The sequence below is a fragment of the Chenopodium album genome, chromosome 14 (assembly GCF_948465745.1).
Source record: "Chenopodium album chromosome 14, dcCheAlbu1.1, whole genome shotgun sequence".
NCBI lineage: Eukaryota > Viridiplantae > Streptophyta > Magnoliopsida > Caryophyllales > Amaranthaceae > Chenopodium > Chenopodium album.
Genome location: NC_137847.1, coordinates 52655495 through 52680284, shown reverse-complemented (window position 1 = coordinate 52680284; position 24790 = coordinate 52655495). Strand labels below are relative to the sequence as shown.

The 24790-nt window shown below is 35.2% G+C and overlaps 3 protein-coding genes across 3 annotated transcripts; all 3 read right to left on the bottom strand.

The window, feature by feature from the left end:
* Positions 1-1074: 1074 nt before the first annotated feature.
* LOC145577535 (phospholipase A I-like) lies at positions 1075-8830 on the bottom strand. Its single transcript, XM_081635020.1, has 18 exons — positions 7973-8830; positions 6720-6867; positions 6500-6578; positions 6217-6370; positions 5913-6122; positions 5584-5829; positions 5345-5507; positions 5007-5267; positions 4770-4891; positions 4507-4668; positions 4145-4337; positions 3919-4055; positions 3659-3797; positions 3246-3449; positions 2595-3066; positions 2246-2456; positions 2076-2165; positions 1075-1830 (listed from the first exon to the last, which is right to left on the bottom strand). The coding sequence occupies exons 1-18, from the start codon at positions 8483-8485 to the stop codon at positions 1378-1380; spliced, it is 3957 nt and encodes a 1318-aa protein (XP_081491146.1). The 5' UTR covers positions 8486-8830; the 3' UTR covers positions 1075-1377.
* A 3022-nt stretch (positions 8831-11852) lies between these two features.
* On the bottom strand, positions 11853-15581 carry LOC145579546 (N6-mAMP deaminase-like). Its single transcript, XM_081636786.1, has 11 exons — positions 15405-15581; positions 15166-15236; positions 14990-15081; positions 14273-14332; positions 13940-14173; positions 13743-13819; positions 13575-13644; positions 13352-13465; positions 12550-12616; positions 12337-12441; positions 11853-12245 (listed from the first exon to the last, which is right to left on the bottom strand). The coding sequence occupies exons 1-11, from the start codon at positions 15488-15490 to the stop codon at positions 12115-12117; spliced, it is 1107 nt and encodes a 368-aa protein (XP_081492912.1). The 5' UTR covers positions 15491-15581; the 3' UTR covers positions 11853-12114.
* Positions 15582-21774: 6193 nt separating this feature from the next.
* LOC145579545 (cytochrome P450 77A3-like) lies at positions 21775-24406 on the bottom strand. The gene is made up of 2 exons (XM_081636785.1): positions 23399-24406; positions 21775-22337 (listed from the first exon to the last, which is right to left on the bottom strand). Exons 1-2 carry the CDS (start codon positions 24404-24406, stop codon positions 21801-21803), a joined length of 1545 nt encoding a protein of 514 aa, XP_081492911.1. The 3' UTR covers positions 21775-21800.
* Positions 24407-24790: the final 384 nt, after the last annotated feature.

The window sequence follows — 24790 nt, the reverse complement described above, 5'->3', positions numbered from 1 at the left end:
CAAATAAAAACTGAAAAGTGATTAATTTTTGGTGAATAATTAATCAGGGTAAAAGTCAAAGTCAATGATTAAGAATGTGTAGTGTAGTATTAAAAAATGTAACAAACTTGATTGGTTTCGAGTGCGTTGGCCCTAAGGCATGACTATAATGGTCGGCCTTCTTTAATCTTTTCTTCTGTTCCTTTTGTTTGCCTATTGTCCAATACCAATAGTGGCAACAAGGTTAGCTATAATTCATTAGGTATCACCTTATTATCAAGGACCATCATAAAGTTACACATCTATTATTGTAATTGATTGTGCACATTCCTAGTGGTCACTCTAATCATTTCATCACATTTCTTTTTCCATTTATGGAGTAGTAAAGTTTTGAAGAGTCGTATATAAGATATAGGTCAATTATTTTTTGATTTGTCAGTATGGTTACTACTGATATACTGTATTTAAAATGAGGGCGAAACTTATTCTAAGAGATGTAAGTTACTCCATTAGAAATAATTTTATTGTAACTAGATCATTTGGAATTTAAAGACATGTTTTGAGCTTTCTAATATTCCTTTCTTAATTCTTACTTCCTCCATTTTTTAATACTTGCAACACACTATTTTTCACGATATTTAAGAAAGTGGGTCTCATGTGATTTAAAATAATTAAAATGGAGAAAAGAGATTGTTAAGAGTATAATTTAGTGGGCCATGAGATTATAGTAAGGGTAATAGTACAACTTTTGACATAAAATGCTTTCCAATTATAGTGTGTTGCAACTATTGTGACATTTTCATTTAGGAAAGTGTTACAACTATAAAGAAACAGAGGAAGTATTATATATAATCCTATGCTATGGATCTATGATAGCATACAACTTATGTTTATGAGAATCAATGAGGCCGTCCTCTTCTAACCTTGAAAGAGGGATTCGATTCTCACCCCTTACAAGAAAGATAAGTACTCCGTATCTTAGAATAACCATGTGATGTTACAATTTCTCCATTGGATCTAACTTGAGGGTGATAAGAGATGGAGAGAAGAAAAAAATACTGCAATTCCACTGAGGGCATTAGAAAAGAACACTTGTGTATCAATATAAGTAGTCAAAATTGATTTCTCTATAAATTTACACTCATCAAAAGTTTTCCGAGGTTCCAATGTGACAGACACAATACACAGTTATGACTCAAAAAAAAAAAAAAAAAAAAAAAAAAAAAAAGAAATAGCGGGGATGGGGGTGGGCTTTAGAGACTAGCCTAATCAATTATTACTGGTTTCCGACACCCCTGTATTACTTTTATTGCGTTCCCTAATCCCCTTATAAGTAATGGCATTCAGTATAATAACGTTTGAATATTAACATATCATCTGTGTATACTAATTAAACAACTAGGACGTACTTGGTAGATGGCATGAATACCTCAACTTCCGATGTGAAGCAAGCGCATTTTGCAGTGCAGTATGCACATTTGCTCCTTCACGAAACACTGAATCGTATAAATGACATACAAACTGAGACAATTCCTCTTCCTCGTGGTCCCAGAAAGCCTTTGATGTATTTTCTGTGCTTTTCTCAAGGTCACTATCTTCCCAGTCACTGATAGGACTCCCTGGTTCTGCTGGTTCTTCATCTTCTGCTTCGTCCTCCCCAAGCTCAAATTTGCCATTCTCCAAATCATCAAAATCACCTGATCCATGGAATGATGCTAATTGCATTTGAGGAGGTTCACTGGATGGACATATAACAGCCTTTGCACCAGAATCTAGAATGGCCTTAATTAATGGCTTAACCATCCCGTATCTTCCTGTGCTGATTACAATTCTATCTCTCCAGGCTCCAACCTAAGAGATGACATGGTAATAAATTTAGTCCAGGATACATTTTTCCTATATACATAATATTATATATAATGAACAAGATTTAAAAAAAAAGGGGGGTGCTCATGTTAAACGAGGACAGCCTTCCAACAGTAACAAATACTTTGATCTAATACTTCAAGAACCACAGGTTCATCTTATGGATCAGAAAGACACAAAAGTAATACCAAGTATAGCACAAATAAATCAAAGAATCATATGTAACATACCATCCAGCGGATATCATCAGCCACTAGATGCATGGATGGGACAGTTCTCCGAAACATAAATGCCCCAATTTCACGGTCATCTTCCATAACCTTCATAAAGTTAAAAGCTTGATAAGCTTGCTATTATAGAAGAGGCATATATGCAGCAGCAAAGAAACTAAAAAGCATACCTGGGTTTGGCGTCCTATATACCGATGGACAACACAGCCAATTTGAAAATAAGGCCTATATGCCACCAGGTCAGCTATGGTTGAGATGGAATTAAGTTTTGACATCTCCTTTCTACCCCGAACAGTTGACAACAAACTAAAACGAACACTCTGTACAAACTTGTCTGCAAGCTCCCCAGGTTCAGCAACCACAAATACATCATTCTGCCAGCTACAAAACATTTTACAAGAGTCAAGCTCTGCTCAAAAGCAAAAATCTTAACATCTAATGCCTATCTACACAAACTGGGACAAGATAGAAGCCATGGAGAAAGCAGAAACTAAAATGTAGCAGGACAAAGACATTGACCTCAAAATTGCACCAGTAGTGTCATTTTGGAGCGCTAAATGAATAATGCCAACTTGTGGTGAATTCTTCAGCTTATTCAACAATGATTGCACAGGCAAGCACAGCTGCCTGGGTCCTGAAGGAGACTTTGGAGGTGAAGAAGTTGATCTTGGAGCCTGATGGCCATCCAAGCTCAGAGGAGGAACTAAGTCAATTCGGCCAATCCTCTGAGCAACTTCTGGACTGTACAGTAATGGGCTTGATGGAAAACTTCCAGTAAACATAGGTGATGGAAATGGCGAGTTGATGGAAGTACCAGTCACTGGCTTAGGAGAATTTGACATTCCTGTTACAGTAGACAATCTTACTCCACTATGGGAACAAAATGTTTCAAGTGATCTTGTATGGTGTGTGATTCTTCCAGAATCTGGACTATTAGAAGCCTCCACAAGGAGTACGTTCCGCCGCCATCCCAAGGAAGGACTACCATCATCTGGCAATGTAAAAACAACAAAATAAGATTGAATGTGGTATATACTGAGGCCTTTTAGATTCAGCCAAGAGCAGAATTATATGTGCGTGAAGAATGGAGAACCCAAAAAAAAAAAAAAAAAAAAAAAAAAAAAGTGTTACTGGCCGAAAAAATTTAATCATAAAGTATTAGATTAGTACCATTCTCTAGCTTTGATTTTGACAGATTTTGAGATTTCACGCCATCTGAAAATCTTTCGTCCTGTTGGTATGGCAACGTTAGCCTCTGACAAACACTTTTGAATGCTTCTGAATTATTTTTGACGTAGTCCTCTGCGGCTGTTTCCAACCTCAGCCAACCAGCAGGGTCGGTTTCGTCCAGCTCCATATCGCAACGGTCATCAACTGAGCACACAAATGAAAATTTTCAATGAGAACGTTTCTCATTATAATCTAAAGAAAGGAAGGGGAATGATAAATGTGATGTTAATACAACCACAAACTGCTCAAACAAGAACAAAAGTTTCCCACAATACTGTGGACTACAGACAGGAAAGAAACATTGCTAGCAACAATAAGCATATATTGTAAAAGCAAGGCATTCGAGTTCTAACCAGGATTAAAACGAAAGTATTGTATATCAGGAAGCATTGGTAGTAGTGTACTTAAAGCTTCCTCAACTCGTTCCACTGAACATGCACTCTCAATTAACACTGGCACCGTATCCCAAATAAGCCAACCAGCCTTCCGTGCCTACAAAATTAGATGATTAATAAAATTCACTTCACCTTGTTCCTTTATTACGTGTTTTACTTCTAATTTTATGAGAAATGAAGACTGATGATATTGATGCTGAGATCTTAGCCTTATTAACCTTTGTTGGAACGGAGCCACATCCAATAGAAACCAAACAATCAATTTTAGTGTCAGGCCACAAAAGTTGAGCTTCCCGTATAGCAAAAATGGTAGGGTTGTTTGCCACTATAGCACCATCTTGCCAGCGATTGACATCTGCTAGCAGACAAGAAAGATCAGAAGGGAGAGAGATGGAAAAAACAAAACTAAGTGAGGGAAGGAAATAAAGCAGCACACTAAATTACCATCTGAAAAATCATCTAAATAATATGGTGCGGCAGATGAAGCTCTTATAGCTTGCCAGACCTTGTGTTTACAACTCCCAATGAAAGCATTATGTTTATATCCAACTTCCGCATTTGGGTTGTCTCCACCTGACATACTGATTGCTGAGCTTTCAGAGGGTGACAGGTACATCTCCGGAGTTCCAGATGGATACTGAAATATAGTTTTAATGGGAAAAAAAAAAAGTGCGCAAACCTTTAATCAACAAACATACACCACAAATGCACATTTTATAAATTTTTCCAATTAGACTGATGTGCAACAGTGCAAGTGGTAGAAACGTCGTGAAAAGCTAAAATAAAAGTTATAAATAACTGTAAACCTGGTAATTCCGAAATACAAAAGGCTGTGCAGGAACCACGCTAACTAGAGTTGATACAGCAAATACTTTAGGTATTTTTTTCACAGCAGAATCTATCAAAAGGTCTCCATCTTCATCATCACACATCTCTTTCAACAATCTCTCAAATTGATCTGCACTGTGCTGCAAGAAACAAGTAATTGTATCTTATTTCCAACACACTATAAAGTTTTAACTTTACATCAACAATAGTAGGAAGAGGGGAAAATGAAAGCAATCTTTACTTTTGCTCCATGTACAGCAACTCTGAACCTCTGAGATGAGCTTTTGTACAATTGATCCAACTTCTCTCTCCAAGTTGCTGCCTCGCTGTCTTTAGAGACAGGTTCAGCAAAAACAAGTTTGCCTGATCAGGCACGCCAGGGGAAAAAAAAAAAAAAAAAAAAAAGATTCAAAACCAATATATATGCAATCTAAAGGAAGAAAAAGGATAGCATCTATAACCAGTGCATGCCACTCACCAAGTTTCTTGTATATTTCCTCACACTCATCCAATGTCATTGATTTGATCCCAAGAGCCACAGCTAGCATACCACCAGTTGATGTGCCACATATGAGGTCAAACATTTCATGAATCGGTTTCCCTGTCCCCTTCTCCAATTCTTTCAGGATTTTCACAGTTGCAAGACCTTTCATTCCACCCCCATCCATCGTGAGTATCCGAAGCCCTTGCCTTGCTACTGGTCTCCCCTTTATGGCACGTCGTAGTATCTCATTCTCTCCTGCATCAAATATGATGAAGATGATCACTACACTAAACCTAAGCAATAGAAGAAGATTTTTAGGTCTCAGAACAAACCAAGAATTGCCAAGGCTCGAGCAGCAGCTTTATTGACCCGTGGCTCAGCTGTGGATGTCAGGCGCATAAGAAGTTCCCGCAGACTTTCGGAAGTAACCATCTTTTTCCGATTCTCTAAACAGAAAGCCAAATTCCCAATCACCCACAGAGCTAATCTTTGGACCTAAGATGGGCATTTATAAATTTCATTAAATGCCTTCAGGATGAATCAATTAAACTAACACACTGCTAGATATTACCTCTGGATTCTTATGGGCACATAATAATTTCAATGATTTCATTACATCCTTGGAGAATATTTTCTGAGCTACAGCATCAGAAGCAAAAGCAAGGCGTTCCACAACTTGTAGCACAGAAATTAATTCCTTCTCAACAGCAGATCTGAGAACAGCTTCGATAGGTTTCATGATATCACATTTCATTAGAAGCATTGCAACAGATACATCTGCAGCAAGAGATGAAAGGGCAAAGCATGCTTGCTCAACCTACAAATAAAAAACAATAATAGTACTTCAGCTACTATCTAAGAAAGGTAGGAAAAAGAAAATATCACAACTGCCTGACATACCACGTGATGGTTGTCAGTGCTGATCATACTAATGAGCTGCCGGACTGCATTTTCATCTTTACCAACAACAACACGATTATCTTGGTCTTGCATGATTTTTCCCAGTGCAGATGCCAATAGGGGATGCCGGCAAGAAGAAAATCGGAATATAAGGGAGAAAAAGGCACTAAGCTTGTGTCTAGATGCACCAAAATAGGACGTTGCCTCTGTCTGTATTCATCAAGTTGCATTTGGAGGAAAAAGTTACAGTCAAACAGCATCAAGTGGAACTCAGTATATAAATCAGCACATATTTCTTTAGTACCTCTATTTGCACATTCACTGATTTCAAATGTTCATCAGCAACAATTCTGACATTGGCAAGAGATAAGTGACGCAGTTTTTGTAGCGGCAAAATTTCAGGAAGGAACTCAAGTGGATTTCCAAACAATCTTAAAACACGCAATTCAGCCACAGCCCTGTCATGAACAGAAAATTAAAATAACATTAGGTCTCTTGCAAAAATTTCTTTGTAAGCTTCAACCAAGAAAACATACAAGGGTTCACGTGTTTGAAAGGTAGCAGATGTTGATCACAGAAAAAACAACCTGAAGTCTAGTAATGGACGAATCAGCTTGTTATGTTCCAGTGAAAGCTCCACAAGTCCAACACACTGTCTTAGCTCCACTGCTTCCACAGTCCATAAATAAAAGGATAATAAGTAAATAGTAGAGAGTTTCACTATCTAAAAGCTCTCCCACTCTTAAGTTTTTAGCAAGATCATTCTTATGCATGTGAATTAACGAACAGAATAGATATTATGCTTGCCTGGAACAGAGACTAGAGCGTTATCATCAGCTCTTAGAACTTTCAAGTTTTTGAGTTGACCAACTTCAGGAGGTAGAACTGATAGCTTGTTATTATTAAGGTATAGCTTCTCAAGTAAAGGAAGTTTTGTCACTTCCACTGGCAACACCTGTTGAATGCACAGAAAAATTGCATCACACAACTGACAAAACTCAGTCATGACCAGTTATTAAAGAATCAAAATCACAAATTATCTAACACGTGAAAGCTATTATAGTTCCAAATACAAACATTTATGTTTCAAGCTTCTTGCTAACTAGTGAAATTGGCGAAGAATCAGAAAATGTTAGTGGTAAATATGCATTAACAACCACATAGTACTAATTATTAGTCTACTCCCTGCCGTTTCCAAGCCAGATATCCTACTTAACTTTTTGGAATGTTTCAACAGACGGTCATAATTCTTTAGAAACACTCTGTGTATAGCACATTGTTCCATTGTAACAAATCATAACAAGTCCATCAATGTTATCAACTTGTATGTTTTGTCAATTAGGTCAATTTAACCGTAACCATAGCAGATACTCTGTATTATTCTTTGCCTCGTAAACAATGCCAGGGCAAAATTACTTACATATTGACCTCTGAGACTTCTGAGCTAACCAGCAGCGATATCGACATAAATAATGGTGTATGTGTCATAGTCTTATTAAAATTCATACATCTATTGACCATCTCATTCGCACTATCATTATTTATACTTCCAGAAACTAGATAAATGTTTTCTAAGCTTCAAAATTCCACCTTTCTTCCTGTACCTCTGAGAGGTCTCTAAGACTACAATCAGTTTAGCATAGGCCATCTTTCAGTATAACAACTTTGACACCTACTAGGCTTAAATCAATGTGGGAGGCTTAATTTGATCAATTCAAACGCAATCATATCAAATCTTCGATATGTTTATTGAAGGAAATTTAGAACTTACAGTAATTCTATCAAGTTAAAGCCACTGGCAATTCCCATAATATTACACCTAAGGTAGCATACAAAACATGCATCAGCTTATGTTATTCGTACTCTTCATTTCACCTCAAGAAACCCCGTAAACATAAAATCATAGGTCCGTAACATAAAAGGCTTTAAAGGCAAGACCCTATCATCCAATTATCACAAAGATTCCAATCAATTTCAAACAATCACAATACCTTACTAACTAACAATTTAACAATCCAACAAAAACGCATTCAACACAAGTAAATTAGAAGCATACTTACAGAAATACCACAACCACAAAGACTCAAAGCAGTGACAGTATTCCAATGCTCCGAAAAATTCACACAACCATCACCAACACCAGTAGCCACCGCTGTCGCGGCAACCTTAGACCGCAACAACCTCGTCAAAACCCCAATGCCATCACTCTGCTGACCAGAACCAGCAGTTTTCCCCATTGTAATCGCTCTCAATGGCTCTCTTCTCCTCACAACCTTCATCTCCACCGCAACTCCGCCATCATTTTCTCTCTCCTCCAATTCAACAACAACCGTATCCTCCGGTGGCGGCATCTCCACCATTAACTTCGACTGCAACCTCAACGCCACCTGATCCTCATCGTCTCCTGCTGTCCAATCCATCTCCACCGTTTTCTTCGAGAAATCGCCGCCATTGTCGACCACAACAATTGAATCTCTCTCCTCTTCATCTTCATCATCTTCCGCTTCTTCGCCGAAACGGAGCGTCAAATGGAATGCTTCTGACGGTCTTTTCCAACCTAATCCCCATGACATTTCGCTTTTGATCACAAAAATTAGCTCAAAATTGATGCAAATTCGCCGATTTCCAGAAATTAATCGGTAACTTAGGGTTTAAGGTAATGTGCCAAATTGAGAGAATTCTGGAAAATTCCCCAAATCAATTTGATCGAAAAATAGTAGTAATAATGAATGAATGAAAAAATGGAAATTGAATGATGTATTTATAGTAGTTACAACGATAAAGACGAGAGAGAAAGACGTATCAAAAATGTCAAATCGAAGCAACTTTAAATTTGATTTTTTTTTTTTTTTTTTATTTTAACCAAAATTTGAAGTTGTTTTTCAATATTTTCGTGTCTTCCTGAATCTTGACGATGATGATGATGATGATGATGATGATGAGTACTTTTCTTTGTTTTTCAGTTTCTCCCGCTAAAACGACGACGTCGTTGCATCAAAGTCAATATTTTATTAGAAGACTCTGATTTTGTGGTTTTTATTTTCCCTCTTGAAAAGGGGTCCATCATATTAATACACACAACACAAGAGATGATCCTAAGGGCTTGTTCTGATTTACTGAACTTAGGTAAAGTAAATTGATTGAAGTTGAGTTGAATCGAAATTAAGCTGAAGAGAGCAGACCTTAAATTAATGGGAGAATATATAAAGATTATAAAAAAAATTAATTAATGTAAGAATAATACTATGAGAAGCTCAAATTTAAATTACTAAATTAGAAAGTAATCTATAATTTTAAAACAAATTAAGATTGTTAATCACTCACTAAGAAATACATTATTACGAAGCAGTTTATAATGATGCTTCTTCTTTGACAATAAAAAAGTTTGACAAACGTGTTACATAACTAGCCTGTAATATCCTTAAAAGAGGACCAAAAATGTTCGTCAAGTAAGTTTGGCATGTAAAATACTCTGTACTAAAAAGCGTTGATTAGAAGACGAAACTTACCCTATGTATAATCAATATAGTTTTAAGTAATTTAAGGTTGTATAATTAGAAATTATAAAGGTTTTTGAGAGTGAGGGATAGCTCAAGTGACTAGAGCTTCCCTCCCTTTTCCAAGAGATCCTAAGATCGATTCTTACCCCGCCCTTGTGGCTCTCTAAACACCAAAAAAAAAGAAATTCTAAAGGTTTTTTATGGACCGTTGACAATTTTCATGAATCTTATAAACAAAACATGCCATGGGTGTAAATTGTAAAGTGTTAATATTGGATATAGAATAAGAGCACCGCATCATTTTAGACATCTACTTGTTGGATTTGAAAACTTTTGCTTTTATAAAATCTTTTTATATAGGCCAATGAATATAATTCCTTTTAAAATCAATAAAATCAAAAAATGACTTGATCAGAAAATCTAAACCAGAGTTCGATAGTCCATACTATCATCTTATTACAATCAGTGCCTTTTTGGTGCAGCAGGCCACATGGTGTGGCCTGCTGCCAAGTCAGCAAAAATAATGGGAGTTACTGGTATTGTCAGGGTTACTTGTATTTTTCAGGTGTTACTTGTATTTTTTTGTCATGAGTTACTTGTATGAATATTTATTTAGGGGTTACTTATATTTTTTTTTTCAAGAGTTACTTGTATGAATTACTTATTCAGGAGTTACTTGTATCATTCAGGGGTTACTTGTTTTATTTTTTTCAAGAGTTACTGATTACTTGTATTTTTTAGGGGTTATTTGTTTTTTTTTTTAAGGGGTTACTTGTATGGATTACTTATTCATGGGTTATTTTTATGATTAATTATTCAAGGGTTACTTATATGAGTTATGTTACTAGCTTTTATAAGTGTTACTTGTATGCATGGGTTACTTGTATGAGTTACTTATTCAAGGTTACTTATATGAGTTACTTGTTCAAGGGTTGCTTGTACGTATACCCTATACCAAACCAGTAACACCCTACAAGTAACCCCGACCAAAATTAGTAACACCCTACAAGTAACCCCTGACCAAAACCAGTAATATCGTACAAGTAACTCTTGAAAAAAAAAATTGTATTCTGGGTTACTTGTTTCTGGAGTTACTTGTAGGTGTTACTTGTAGAATGTTACTTGTATTCTGGGGTTACTTGTATGGAACACTTGAATGGGTTGAGTAACCGCCCCAGACCAAAATCTCGTACCAAACCAATAACACCCTACAAGTAACCCCTGACCAAAACTAGTAACACCAATACAAGCAACCCCATAATACAAGTAATACCTATAAGTAACCTCTGACCAAAACCAGTAACACCCATACAAGTAACCCCGGAATACAGGTAACACCTACAAGTAACCCCTGACAAAACCAGTAACACCCATACAAGTAACCCCAGAAACAAGTAACACCTATAGTATCACCATACAAGTAACCCCTGCCGCACCATGTGGCCAGCCGCATACAAAAATTTGTGTATTACAATCTTCCAATTTGTCATTTTTTTGCAAGTTTACTGGATACAAAGCAATAAGACTACTTAGAAAAAAAAAAACTGAAAGCCTATTATGTACACCCAACACCCGGAGTTATTTGCTCATTCAATCAACAAACGAGTAAAAATATTACTTGTTCATTTGTTGATTATATGAGCAAAAAAAAAACTCCGAGTGTACGGTATACTTGTGTGTATATAACAAATTCTGAAGAAAACTTGTAAAGTAAATTTTGTTTTGTGTTTTTTAGACAAGGTAAGATGAAGAAACGTCTTAAGACCTTTATATGAGATCCTATCGAAGTGTATTCTCCCACAATGTCCCACCTGAAAGTCAAAATACTAATCCAACTAACTCAATCTCCCTTCCAAAAGATAATTGGAAAGTGGAATGGCATTATTTATGGCATATTTGCATTAAACGATTGACCTAACCCATGAGTACTTTATACCAAATTATCAGCTAGTCAACCACTCAAAAATTAATGCAAGGGTCAATCCAAACAACTACCAAATCAAGATGCCTTATTTTTAGTTTAGTTGAACATTCTACAAGATCATTAAAAGACAAATTAATCATTAAGTTTCCAGCTTAAAAAGATGCAATAAACCATCTTTAATAATGATATCCTTCGTACATGAGCAGATCAAAGTCAACAATTTTTGTACATTTTGATAGCAGCATTATATGCAATGTAAGCTAAGTTATACTCTGTACTATATAAGATTAATAATTGAACATTTGAACTCGTACTTCAAAATTGTAACGTTTTATTCCCTCTTGATACCACCTTTCGTTACAAAATACTCTGTACATGTAAACTCGTTACCATTAATATACAATATTACCGCTACTATGACTCCTATCAAATAGCACTCCTTAAGTATGTTCACTTATGTTCGATCAGCTTTGTTAGATTAATTAGTTCGTATGGTGCAGAATTTAATGTCAACAATAAGACAAATAAATGTATTGTACTATTTATCAAACTAGTAGTTAGAAACACCAAAGAAATCCAAACGCAATTGCTAGCCATTTTTGCTAGTTGGAGTCCTAACAACCTGTCTGGGATTAAGATAACCAATTTAGGCTGTTTGTTTCAATCCTGAGAAATCTGATTCATTGTTGAGGGCGAAGCTAGTACATTTAAAAATAAAACAAGGAACATAGATTTTGGGAAAATACTAGTAAGCCATTACCAATGTAGTTGCAACAAATCAATCATTGTAAGCTAAACTCTTATCTAACAGATCAAACAAATCTTTCAATTTACTTGCAACTTGTTCCTCGACAAATGAATATTCAACCGCGGTCCTTGCTAGCTGGAACATTTCCTTCTTCCCAAGACCTTTTCACAAATAAAAGAGATAAGATAATGGAAACAAGCAGCAATAACCAGGTTAGTTGAATATACTCTGGACTAAGAAAAGAAATCCTACCAAAAGCAGTAGCAGCAATGGCGTATTCTTTAGATAAACTAGTAGAGAACACCCCGGTGTCATCAGTGCATAGAATAAGTGGATGTTTTGTATTGTATAAATCAGCTGTCAAACAAACAAATGCATCATATTCTCAAAGAGCTTATGCTCACTGAAAAAGTAGACTAATTCCATAAGATTTAACTTGAGAATTTAACTAGAAAGGAACCGAACCAAAATGATGAACATCGATGGAGGAAATTGTATTAGTTCGGATGTTAGATGTCAAACATATTTCAACCTGCAAAATTGAAAAATATGCTCAACAACAATCCAGCATTGCCCATTTACCTCATTAATAAGCATAAAGAAACAGAGAAAAGCCGGAGTTTATCTAATATGCACCCTCCATCTAGAAAAATTCAAGTGATGGATTAAGATAGGAAGTCATAAAAGACCACTACATAAATGGTGGGGAGAACATAAAAAAAAAAAAAAAAAAAAAAAAAAAAAAAAAAAAAAAAAAAAAAAAAACACACACACACACACACACAACTATTGTGAAGAGCATTTATATGAGATCATGTCAAATCCTTGATCATTAGTCAAGACAATGCCACAGCAAATTCTTGATCATTAGTTTACTTAGCGATAAATAGAAAAAGGACTGAGCATCAAACATTGGGAGCCATGGGAGGGGATGACACTACACAGTTGGGCATAGACAACCTGAAACATAAATAAACTAACCAGCCCAAGATTGTTGCAAGAGTCGATTTCTGGGGTGATGTGTAAGCCTAGTCCAGAGGCCCACACCACAAATGACTCCCCTGACCATGAGGTTAGGTTATGTGGCACTTGAGCCTCCAAGGAGTCCAAGCACAAAGGTGATGTAAGATTATGTTAGAACTATAAAGGCATCATCCTTAGAAAATGATATGGATTCAAAGCTCGGTTTCATAAAGATTTTAAAATAAGGCACTTAACATAAATTATTTACTATTTAGGGATTTTAGAATTGGTATAAGGCACAAACCGGGATCTTGGAAATTTTTAATTTTCTCCATGCATCCTCTTCCAAGCAGCAAGCGTGACCAATCCTCTCAGGAAGAAAGTCCAGCATTGCATGTATTTCCTCCTGATTAGGGACCTAGACAACACTACGTTTACAGACAAATCAGAGCAATTCCAAATTAGTTAAAATGAAGACAATAATAAAAGGGACTTGCACAAAGGACATATGGCAAATTCCAATATACCTCTCCACAATGCAGAGTAACACGAAGACCTTGTTCTCTGGCAAATCTCAAAGCTGGCAAAAATGTTATCCTACAACAAAATTTAAACATGCCCCCATGCATAACACTTTCAAATGGAGTGAAGCACATTGATTGAATAACTGTATGAAAAAATGTTCTAGCATATACCATTCTCCTACTTTAGGATTCCCGGATAGATCAATACCTACCACTCCAAGATCTTTCATTTCCAATGCCAGCTTGACCTATAATCATTTTTGCAAGTTCTCACATTCCATCAGTATAAGAATAAACTTTTTAATTTTCTTTGCTCAGAGAACCATCAAAAAACAAAGCTAAACCTCATGAAAAAGCAAGATACATACAGTTTCCATTGCAGCTGCAAGTGTCTCACGGCGATCAATGCTCAGGAGAAGCCTAACATATATCTTTGTCCTAGAAAAGCCGACACAGTCATCAATCATTTGACCAGACTTCCCTTTTTCCTCCAATCCATTTTTAGTAGAAGCAAAATCAATGTCGAAGACGTCAACTTTTCTTAAACCTTCAATCACGGCTTCCATGTAAGAACGTTTGGACATTCCTCTAGAATCATTCCTCTACATTCACAGTCAATAAGCCAAGTTACTTTCATTTTAATTAAACTTAGCTCAAATCTTCATATTGGACAAATTTAGCCAACAACTTGGCTTTAGTACCTTAGGGGTAGTTCTCAATTCCAAATAGACAACATTCTCAGCAGCAAAATCTTCAACAACCTAAACAGGTAAAGATAAAATATAAGAACTAACACATTTATATCCTAACAAATGTTCTAACCTTTCAAGATACCTCAGTAATTTTAACTTTTTAAGTATTGACAGCAAAAATCCCAAGTTTATGTAACCTTCCTAATAAAGTCCCAACTCCAGAACTCCACTATAGTCCCCCATTTAAAGTCCCTCCTCCTAACATACTTAAGCCAGATTAATCAGTCATCACAATCACCTTATCTTGTGGTTCAACTTCAACTTAGGCTAAAACAATAATATAAATAACAAAAACCAAAGCCATTTTCCAAAATGATAGGGTTGGCAACAAGAACCAAGGATCTAACTTCCTACATTTGCTTCCATCTTTCGCTATGTGTTATTACAAACCCATTTTAATCATGTCTCCCTTTATCCAAGTAAACTTAGGCTAATGTTGAGGAACATTCTACTCAAATTTCTACTTACAACATGCTAAAGATCAATTTGCGAAAAGGGCAATCAAACTAATATTGAGAAATCATATCTATATTTTTTGGTTTCCCTAACATCAATGTGATCAAAGTATCAAACTACCATTGGCATTGGTTAACTTATAGCTAATTCAACAAAATCGAAGCGGAAAAGGAACCAAAATTACACCAGGAAAAGGAAACATCACCATACTTCTTTGGTGATTCTGGTGACAGTAGCATGATCAGTGGTAAGAATGTGAATCAAATCAAACAGCTTGAACACTTCAGTCAAAGATCTATCATCTGCATAACATAATCATAACAACTTACAACCCACAAAAATCTTCACAATTCAAAACTATCTTAAACAAAAACAATCATACATACTTTTGAGGATAACATGCTCAACTTCAGAAAAAACAATAATTCCCTTTTCACCCAATTCTTTAGCAAGTTCTCTGTAATCCGACTCAAATTTGGTCAAAATTTCAAACAATGTAAATGCTAGAAGATGAAAAATACAGGAAATCAAAACTGGGTATTAGAATTATGCTACAAAAATTAATCAAAATATGATTAGAGAAGATGAAAATGAAATTAAAAAGAGGGTTTTTGGAGAATTTTACAGTAGAGTGGAATTTCGAACAGAACCATTGAGATGAGCATGGAGTTCGACTTTAGGCATGGATACCCACCAATCCATCATCTCCATCTTCAATGGTTTAACGAATTATTATTGAGAATTGAGACAGCCCTCCTCCTGTTTGGTGTGGGACTGTTTCTACAGATTAACACAGTTTATCCGACGAGGGCCAATGATTTTGGACTCACGAAATTCTACACTGACGAAGTAATCCCTACTACACTTACAAAATAACCCCGGTAATAGTGACCAACTCGGTAATTCCACTATAACACTAACGAAGTTACCCTTGAGATGACTGGCCACATAGACAAATACTGTGTTAACCTATTCACCTTGTCAAAAAAAGAAAATTACTATTTAATTTTTTTTTTACAAGAGTATTCCGTACTAAATTGAATTTATTTTTGTTGAGATAAATTTATTTTTACTTAGTTAAAAGAGAGCAGGCCTAATAAGAGTGCAGGGTAAAATTGTATTCCATATATCTTATGTAGTTTATAAGGTATAACCGAATATAAAGTGAAAATTATTTCATTCAAATCGGATTAATTTAGGTCGAGTTATATTGAGTAAGACTTGCTCGGGTAGATTTCAGTTCAAATCTATTCGAGACAAATCTGATCAAGTGGTTTCGGATTGAATTCTATACAAGTCTATCCGATATTCAAACTTTAATTATTCTAGTAATGAACCCGCCAGCAATTGTAAATTTGTAGTGTGCGACTTGTGTGAGTTGTGTCTGTGATAGGTCCACTCTCTTATTGACCCATCATCATGCTTGGGCCATTGGAAGAAGCCCAGACTAAGGCCCTTACCTTTAACTCAAACTGTACTATAGAAGCAAGTTTTCACAGGCACAAAGTGAAACTACTAGTCCTGAATCCTGATTCAAGCTCTTTGTCATCAAATAGACAAATACATCAATTTGTACTCCCTCCGTCCCTTAATTAGATGTCTATTTCTTTTTATTAAGTGAGTAATAAATGCTAGAAATAGATATCTAATAAAGGGACAGAGAGAATACTCTCTTATGTTTGAATAAATGGCTATTAGGCTATTAGCTCGAGGTTTGTTAGTACTACACAACTATGGAGTAGAATGATAATTAAATTCTATCCTCTACTTGCATAATGTGCATGCAAGAATCTCTCCAGTTGATTGATCTTGCTTTCAAGGTTGTATTTTTAGGTGAGATCGTTTATTCATATGTAAGGATTCCTCTCTTACATAATTTATATGTCGATTTGTTATGTTGGGTCAAATTTTGCGAGCTTTATGTAAAAAGAAACTTTGATAATTTGAATAGAATATACTTTTTGTAATGAGAATAAAAGTTTTTAAAAGCAGTATTTTCGCACTAAATTTTTTAAGATAAGATGAAAAACCTTACTAAACAAACATCACTCACCTTACATATTAAATCGATCCAATTCCACAGGTCAATACTCAAGAATAGAGAGGAAGGATAAGGGTCAAAATCTCCTTACTCTCAATAAAATGTAATCGGTGGGGCTCAAACTTGTAACCTCCATCAAACAAAATCTTTAAGGAGTCTTCTCAATACGAGTTAATATTAATTGTACTGCAAATACACACAACTCCGATTTTCAATGGGTCGGGAACCTAAATCCCTAACAAAAACATAGCCCATCCATTTTCGAGGGGGCGGCTACTTCTCAACAACATTGCCCATTCCTCATTGAATATCCACCCAAAAAACTTAGTTGTCAAGATTGTATACTAACTCCTCCTGGGTACTGAGCGGCCTGATCTGACTTACCAAAAACATTTTCAATCTTTCTCCATAATGCAGCATCGTGTCGCAACATGTAGTTATATAGTACGAGTAGTATAGTTACGAGTAAATAAAGATATGAAAAAATAAGACCAATATTGCCAAGTGTTACATACAAGTATATTATAAATGAAATACAGGTATAAGCAGAATTTATTTATTTATGTTTATACTTGTATATAGTTGTATATAAGTTTGAATTTCCGAGAAGAAATTAAGAGGCTTGCTCACCAAATCCGAAACCTTATACTGCCTATTATCTGTGACATTGACATCCCAAATCTTAACCCATTCTCACTCCATACTTGCATTATTTACTCCTAATAATTAAATTCAATACTATATGTACTATGAGTCTATGAGTCCATCACCACAGCTTTTTAAGTCCTGCCTTAAATGATACTCGGGGCCTATTCTGTTCATTTTAATTTTAGTTCAGTTCAACTTCAATGAGTTCAGTTCAGTGTCTAATTTCCTTCTCTCATAAACAATTCATTTCACTTCAGTTCAGCTCTAATCAGTTTAGTCTAGTTTAGTTCAGTTGTTTACAGTAAATCGAAACAGGCCCTCGGTCTCTACATGGGAGTTAAGATAACTTGGCACACTTTCAAGGATAATGGAAGGTTTGTAATTAATTTAATAAGCAGAACTAGACTATATATACTCATTTTTTCTGGTTTTTTTTTTTTTTTTTCTATTATTACTTGTTTTGAGTCAAATCACTACTTATTAGCGACAATAGAATATCATATAGTCATACATATGAGTAACCCTCCTTTAATGATTGAACTTATCAAAATCATGGGTTACTTTTTATGTAGTACAATAATATAAATCGAATTTTATACGCCATATGCAACCTACAACCCTAATCTCTTGCTATTCAACTAAACATTTCACTCATAACAAGTCGAGTCAAAATTGATTGTTACTTCCCTCACCACAACGAACCATCTTTATTTCAGTGATTTGGCAAAGTCGCACCAATATATTACTCGTATATACGTAATATGATGTAATTGTTGTACAATAAATTATCTAGTCATGACTCATGAGCATTGTAACAAGCAAGTTATCACCATACGTCCATACATCAAACCATTTATTTAACTGGCGGATCAAGCACTCAATAACCCTTTTGGTGAAATAAACCCTATTGCTGTAATTTAATGCAATAAAAGGCTGCAAAATCAAACTACATTTTACTTTGGTTTATATGGTCTATATGACTATATGATACTTCTACAGGAGTAAAAATAAAATCACTAAAATGGGCATTATTGGCATCCTGTAGTAAATGCTCTGTGACTTTGATTCTGAGCACCTAGATTATATATGGTAAGTTAGTAAAAGTCTAGCTATATGAAGATAAGTTGAGCTGTAAATTTTGTACTAGGGAAATTAATATCATTGTACTTAAAAATATTATGATGAATTAAAACTCTCTCCAATGGTGAGACTTAAGTGACTATTTTTAGAAGAGATAGTGTATTTTTGGCAATGTATACCAACTTTGAGTCTCATTTGACAAAAAGTGTGGGGTCCTTGTTAATATTATAATATATTTTGTAATTTATTTAAGTTTTACCTTTTTTTTTAACTTATAATATTTGATATTAAAAAAAAATGGATTTGGTGGGCCTTAAATTGAAAGTGACATTTGTATATTTTTAGATAATCTTACCATTGGGAAATTAGAGTTCACATGAAATTGAAAAGTGGGTATGGTATCACCATTGGAGGTAAAAAAACAGCTCATTTCGTATTTCAATACTCAAACTTGAGTCTCACCATTAGAGATGGTCTAATAAGCAAGCTAGTTAGATGTACTTGCAAATTCATAACTGATTAAATTTATTTTATCATTTTTTTGTTTTTGAAGAAGAAGTATATATCAATAGTTAAGACTTAGGAAAATATTATTCTTCAATACAAATTGAGGCTCATTTGCTATTGTGTTTTAGTTTTTAGTTTTTGGTATTTTTTTATTTTTTTTAAACTAAAAAGAAATGGATACTTAAAAAAGAGCTTTCACTAATCTATTGCCAGATTTTTTTTTTATTATTATTTTATTATTATTATTTTTTTTTTATAAATGACATGCATAAGATTAGTACAAGTGAAACTTATACCGTTATACGTACCTTAAGGATCTATTAAAAAAAAAAAAAACCGGTACCCTAAGGTTCATTGTTATATTCTTATATATGGAGTATATACACTTGTCACATGAATGTTGAGATCTAAAAATAAAATATTCTGTACCGAGTAATAATTATATTTATTACTGAATGAGCACATAAGTTATTAAGAGAAAAAATTGATATGAGATGAAATCAATGAAGGTGCTTTTGGGTTATAGATAGACTGAGCATTTTCATGAGCAAGTTGAAAAATACATATACGAATTAAAAATGTTACGCAATAACTTTTATTGTGAAACATACGGATTAACTTATTTTAGGCGGTACTATTTCACTCTATTCCCGATATCTATAGTAGTTACTTTTACAGTTTTACTATACTTCACTGCTTCTTATAGATTAGAAGTCAAGTAGTCAAGTCGATCTAGCCCCTTTTATGCCGCTCCAATAATGCAAGCTCCTCTTAATAAGTTAACACCTATGAGTACGACAACACACGAGCATATTTCAAAATTAATTAATACGAGTACTTTAAAATAATAATTGTATAGGATAACTGGATAAGTATGTATATATGTATTGCGTGTATATCTTATGATAAATGAACTTTACAATGAAATACCCGTATTACATACAAAGAAATTGTATCATGTTGTTATTATATGAATAATTGAATATACATAGTACAACTAAATAATTAAAATTAAAAAGAGTATGGAGCTCAAGAGAAAAATATATCAACTGTTTCTAGTCTCGATCTTAGTCCTCCTCTAGATCTAATCTGTTCTAAAAATCAAGAAATATTAATGAGGCATATATAGAAATATTTAATGCCTTTACTGGCATTACAGAATGAAGACAGAAGTAAGGCATTAAGGTTTGTGTTTTAACATGCCACCGCCTGAGTATTTGCATACGTACGTACTACGTTGTACATGATACATTGAAATATTTGTAACATCTTAATTATTACTTCCTCCGTTTTAATTTATTTGATCCATAGTTTTTTGATACGCAATTTAAAAAAGAGATTAAAGAAGATAAACATAAGCTAAATAAAAATAAATTAAGGGTAATGCTACATGTAGCCCTAAGGGCTATATATGAGCATTAAAGACACTCTTGGAAGTTGAATAAAATTAGGAATTTATGACAAAAACATGCGTAAATCAGTATAATTAGTGTTTATATTTTTATGATTTCTGAACTTTTTACGATTTTTAAGTGTAAATTTAATGCTTATATGTAGTCCTAAGAGGTATGTATAATATTTTCCATAAATTAATACTGCTTATCATAAAACCCCAATTTATCCCTTTTATTGGTGGCTGTATATTTTTTGTATTAAAAATATACATTTGTCTTGTTTAATTTACTCCATAAATTGTGTGTCATGAAACTATAGGTCAAGTAAATAGAAACGGAAAAAAGTATATGCGGACTAGTTATATATATAATTGTATAAATAATATAATTTACAAAAAATCTAATTGATTAATTGTGCAACATGTTATGTTGCAACGATGAGATCCCAAAATTAAAGTTGGGGGAAAAAATGGCTCTGTTTGGCATTCAGATCGTCTAGTAACTCGTCCTCGTGGATGGGGTCTTATTGTAATTTGTATGTATAATATCTTAAATAAGTTAGGCTAGGTTACAGTTTTGTTACTTTTGTAGTAAAGCTTGAAGTAGACTTTCTCAACTTCTATTTGCCGATTTATATATCCTTTGCATATTGAATATCTTAGGTATTTGGATGTAATTTTTAAATGTACAGTCTCTTACATTATTTTTTCTAGGGAGCTTGATCTTCTCTATACTTGTAAAGCATGTACGAATTAAGGTAAGGAAAATGGTTATTGAGACGGAATCATCTCCTTAAAAAGTGAGGGAGAAAGCTAGGATAAATAAAAGAATGTGCGGGAAATATAATCTATCTATATTGTTATTAATGAGCCTCCTAATCCGATTTGATCCAACAATTCATTTCATGCTTGTAAGATTCGAACATTTTGACTATGCGAAAACTTGTTTGGTGATTGCATATTATACTATGTATTAATTAATGAAAGGAATTTGAACATACTATAGACGTAGATAATGATTTGATGATCAATAACTAGTATGAAAGGGAAATATACTCTATCCTTATAGTATATAATAGAAGAAAATATATTTATAAAATGAGAAAATTAAGAAAACCAATTACATATATTGTCATACATGCATGCATGCATGATGCATTACCATTCTAGGTTTATATATTATCGTACTTGATCATATTCATAAGCTACACCACCTATATATATATATATATAAATTTATCCTATTACATTTAATTAACATAGCAAATGCTTAAACCAATAATTAAAATAAAATTAAGTCAATCATATATTAACCCGGCCTTAATATATATTGTAATTTCTGATCTCCATTATCAACACCTAGGAAAAATGACAGCCTTGAGGGGGTTCTTCATCACCATAGTAAAAGCAAAAGTTTCGGTCGGGTCGGGCAGGCTACCCGGATAAGGAACCCAACGAAAAGCATGCACCATCCTAGCAAGCATTAGACCCACATGCAACGTACCCAAACTCCAAGCCGGGCAGATCCGCCTGCCTGCCCCAAAGGGCAGCATCCGAACCCCCCGGTTACCCGTCCAATCCACCTCATACCCTTCACCTCCGGGCAAGAACCTCTCGGGCCGGAAAGCTTCCGGGTCGGGCCATAGGGCCGGGTCTTGGGTCACCCATGCCGTGTAAATCTCGAGATTTGCATCTTTTGGGATGGTGTAGCCGCCTAGGACGGCATCCTCTCTCGCGGCATGAGAGAGGAGAAAGTGGCTTGGTGGGTGTCGCCGCAATGTCTCCTTGATGAAGGCGTTGAGGTACACCATCTTCTCGAGATCGTCCTCAGAAACAACCCCATTATGTCCCATCACATCTACAATTTCTTCGTACAATTTATGTTGAACCTGTAAATATATAAGTGGAATATATATGAATCATTAACAGTAGTAATTCTTTTAGGAGCTGACAACTGAAGTAAATTCAACTAGTAGCAAGTACACAATCAATGAAACTAAACTATTTAACATTCTACCAACATCTATCTTAACTAAGTACTCGCGTATCTTAACAATAAAATAATTATATGCACTCTAGCTTATAAGTATTTAGTACAGAAAATTAATTTAGATAATGGTCGATAAATTCACATTATTAATACTGTATAATGTACATATGATTAGTTAGATACTCCATACGTTTAATAAAACCATAGAAGTTAAATATGATTAAGGATTAACTCCGTATAATATTGACAAAATTTACTTTAGCCAAAGTTTTAAAAAAATGAAAAAAATTGTTTAAAATAATTTGAATTACGTACTACCTTCATTTCATATTATTTTCAACGATTAGACATTTTCCTTTCACATTTTACGTCAAATTAACGAGATTTTTTGGGTCATCAACGAACTTGCTAACTGGCTTAACCTTAATTCATTGTTGTATTTGCCTACTATTTTTTGTGAAAAGATGGGGGCAACTTATGTGGCTGCCAAATTGCCAATCCCAAGTTCCACTCAAAAATGAAGCACCTTGGTCTAGATTATTATCATTTTGTCCGTGAAACGTGAAAGTGGTCTCGACGTCTCGTCGTTCGACCGTCCATCTTACAGGGGATGTTGAAGATAAGACTACCAAGTCAAGTTAGTTGACCATGATTACAGGAGATTATTCTTATATTATATTTATTTATTCCTTAATTATCTAGGTTTAACATATTATTCTCTAGATTAAATTAGTTGTTACAAATTGTATATATATACATAGTTTGTATAATGTAAACATTAACCTAATCAATATACTGTTGATTATTCTTCTACAGTTTCTTGTACTTCTTAAAATAAACGAATTAGTACTCATAATTAATAATTTGAAACCATTTTATAATCATTAACACTGGTTGTACTTCATATTAGTACTAGGTAGGTTTAAACTTTAAAGCAATAATGATTGTAAGATCTCTTACCTTCTGGTCCAACACAAGGTGTAGGAGGGCCCATTCGATAACGGTGGCACTAGTGTCGGTTCCGGCATTGATCACCTCCGAGCACAAAGTCACCAGCTCTTCCTCCCCAAGCCCGCCGGGCCTTCCCGGTGGGTCAAGGCTTAGGAGAGAATCCACGTAGGCCGCCCCAACCGGGCTCGCCATGTCGAAAGAGGTACTCTTCGGGCTCCCACCGCTCTCGACGAAACCCTTTCGGGCCTGGACTAGCGGGCCGAGGATCTCCATCTGCTTCTTCCTTAGCGCCTTCGCCCGCCTAAGCTGCCCCCGGGCAACCAACGGGGTCAGAACGGGTAGAAAGTCTGGAAGCTTCGGTAAAGTCATAAGCATAACATCCTTGAGAACACTTTCAATGTTTTTTATCAACTCTTCAGATAACTTGGCTCCAAAGCAAAGGCAGATTATTATGCTACATATTGTTAGCCTACATTGGCTCATAACCTCTACGTACCCCTTTTCATGGGCCTCCTCCTTGAGCCGGCCCATGTGGTTCTCCATGGCCCACTTCCTTACCCAACCGCATTGCTTAACCCGGGCTGAGCTCACCACCTCGGCGGCAAAGTTCTTGCGTAAGGCACGCCATAGCAGGCCATACTCCGCCGAGTTGATGGCGCACTTCCCGAGGCTAAAGACCAAGCGGGTGGGGGACTCGGCGGGGCGGCTCGCAAAGAGTGCGCCCCGCTGAACAAGGGCTTCATGGATTAGGTTTGCATCCGTGAGGATGATCAAGGTCCGTTGGCCCATCTGCATCGTGAAAATGGGCCCGTACTCCTTTCGTAGGTCTCGAACCACGTACATAAAAGGCCTACGTTGGAGTATGACTTGAAAGAGGTTTCCAACGATAGGCCATCCTGGTGGGCCCGGGGGAAGGTTATTCCTCGGGCCCTTACTAGTGGTGGATGACATTCGTCGCCACCATAAAGGGAGAAAGAGTGTTACTAAGAGGAGTAAGAGTATGTCTAAGAGTTCCATGTGTTTTTAGAGTGGAAAAATTTGACAATGACAATATGATAGTGTATGTAGTGTTTTTAGAGTGGAAAAATTTGACAATGACAATATGATAGTGTATGTAGTATGTAAAAGAGGTATGAGAAGGGTTTAATATATAGAGAGCTATTATTGTGTGAGAGTATACATAAATTTGCATCTACCAACCATTTAATTAAGAGAATTGAATACTTTTGAGTTTTGACCAGTTGTGAGTTGTATATGTATTTACTGTTATTACTAACTTTGTTCTCTAGGACAATTGACATGACTAGGAAGGTACCATATATAAAGATGAAGCTAAAAACTTAAAAGTGATTGTTTTTTTGTATAATCTTGCTTTTCTCAAACAGGTTCCTTCCTTAATTG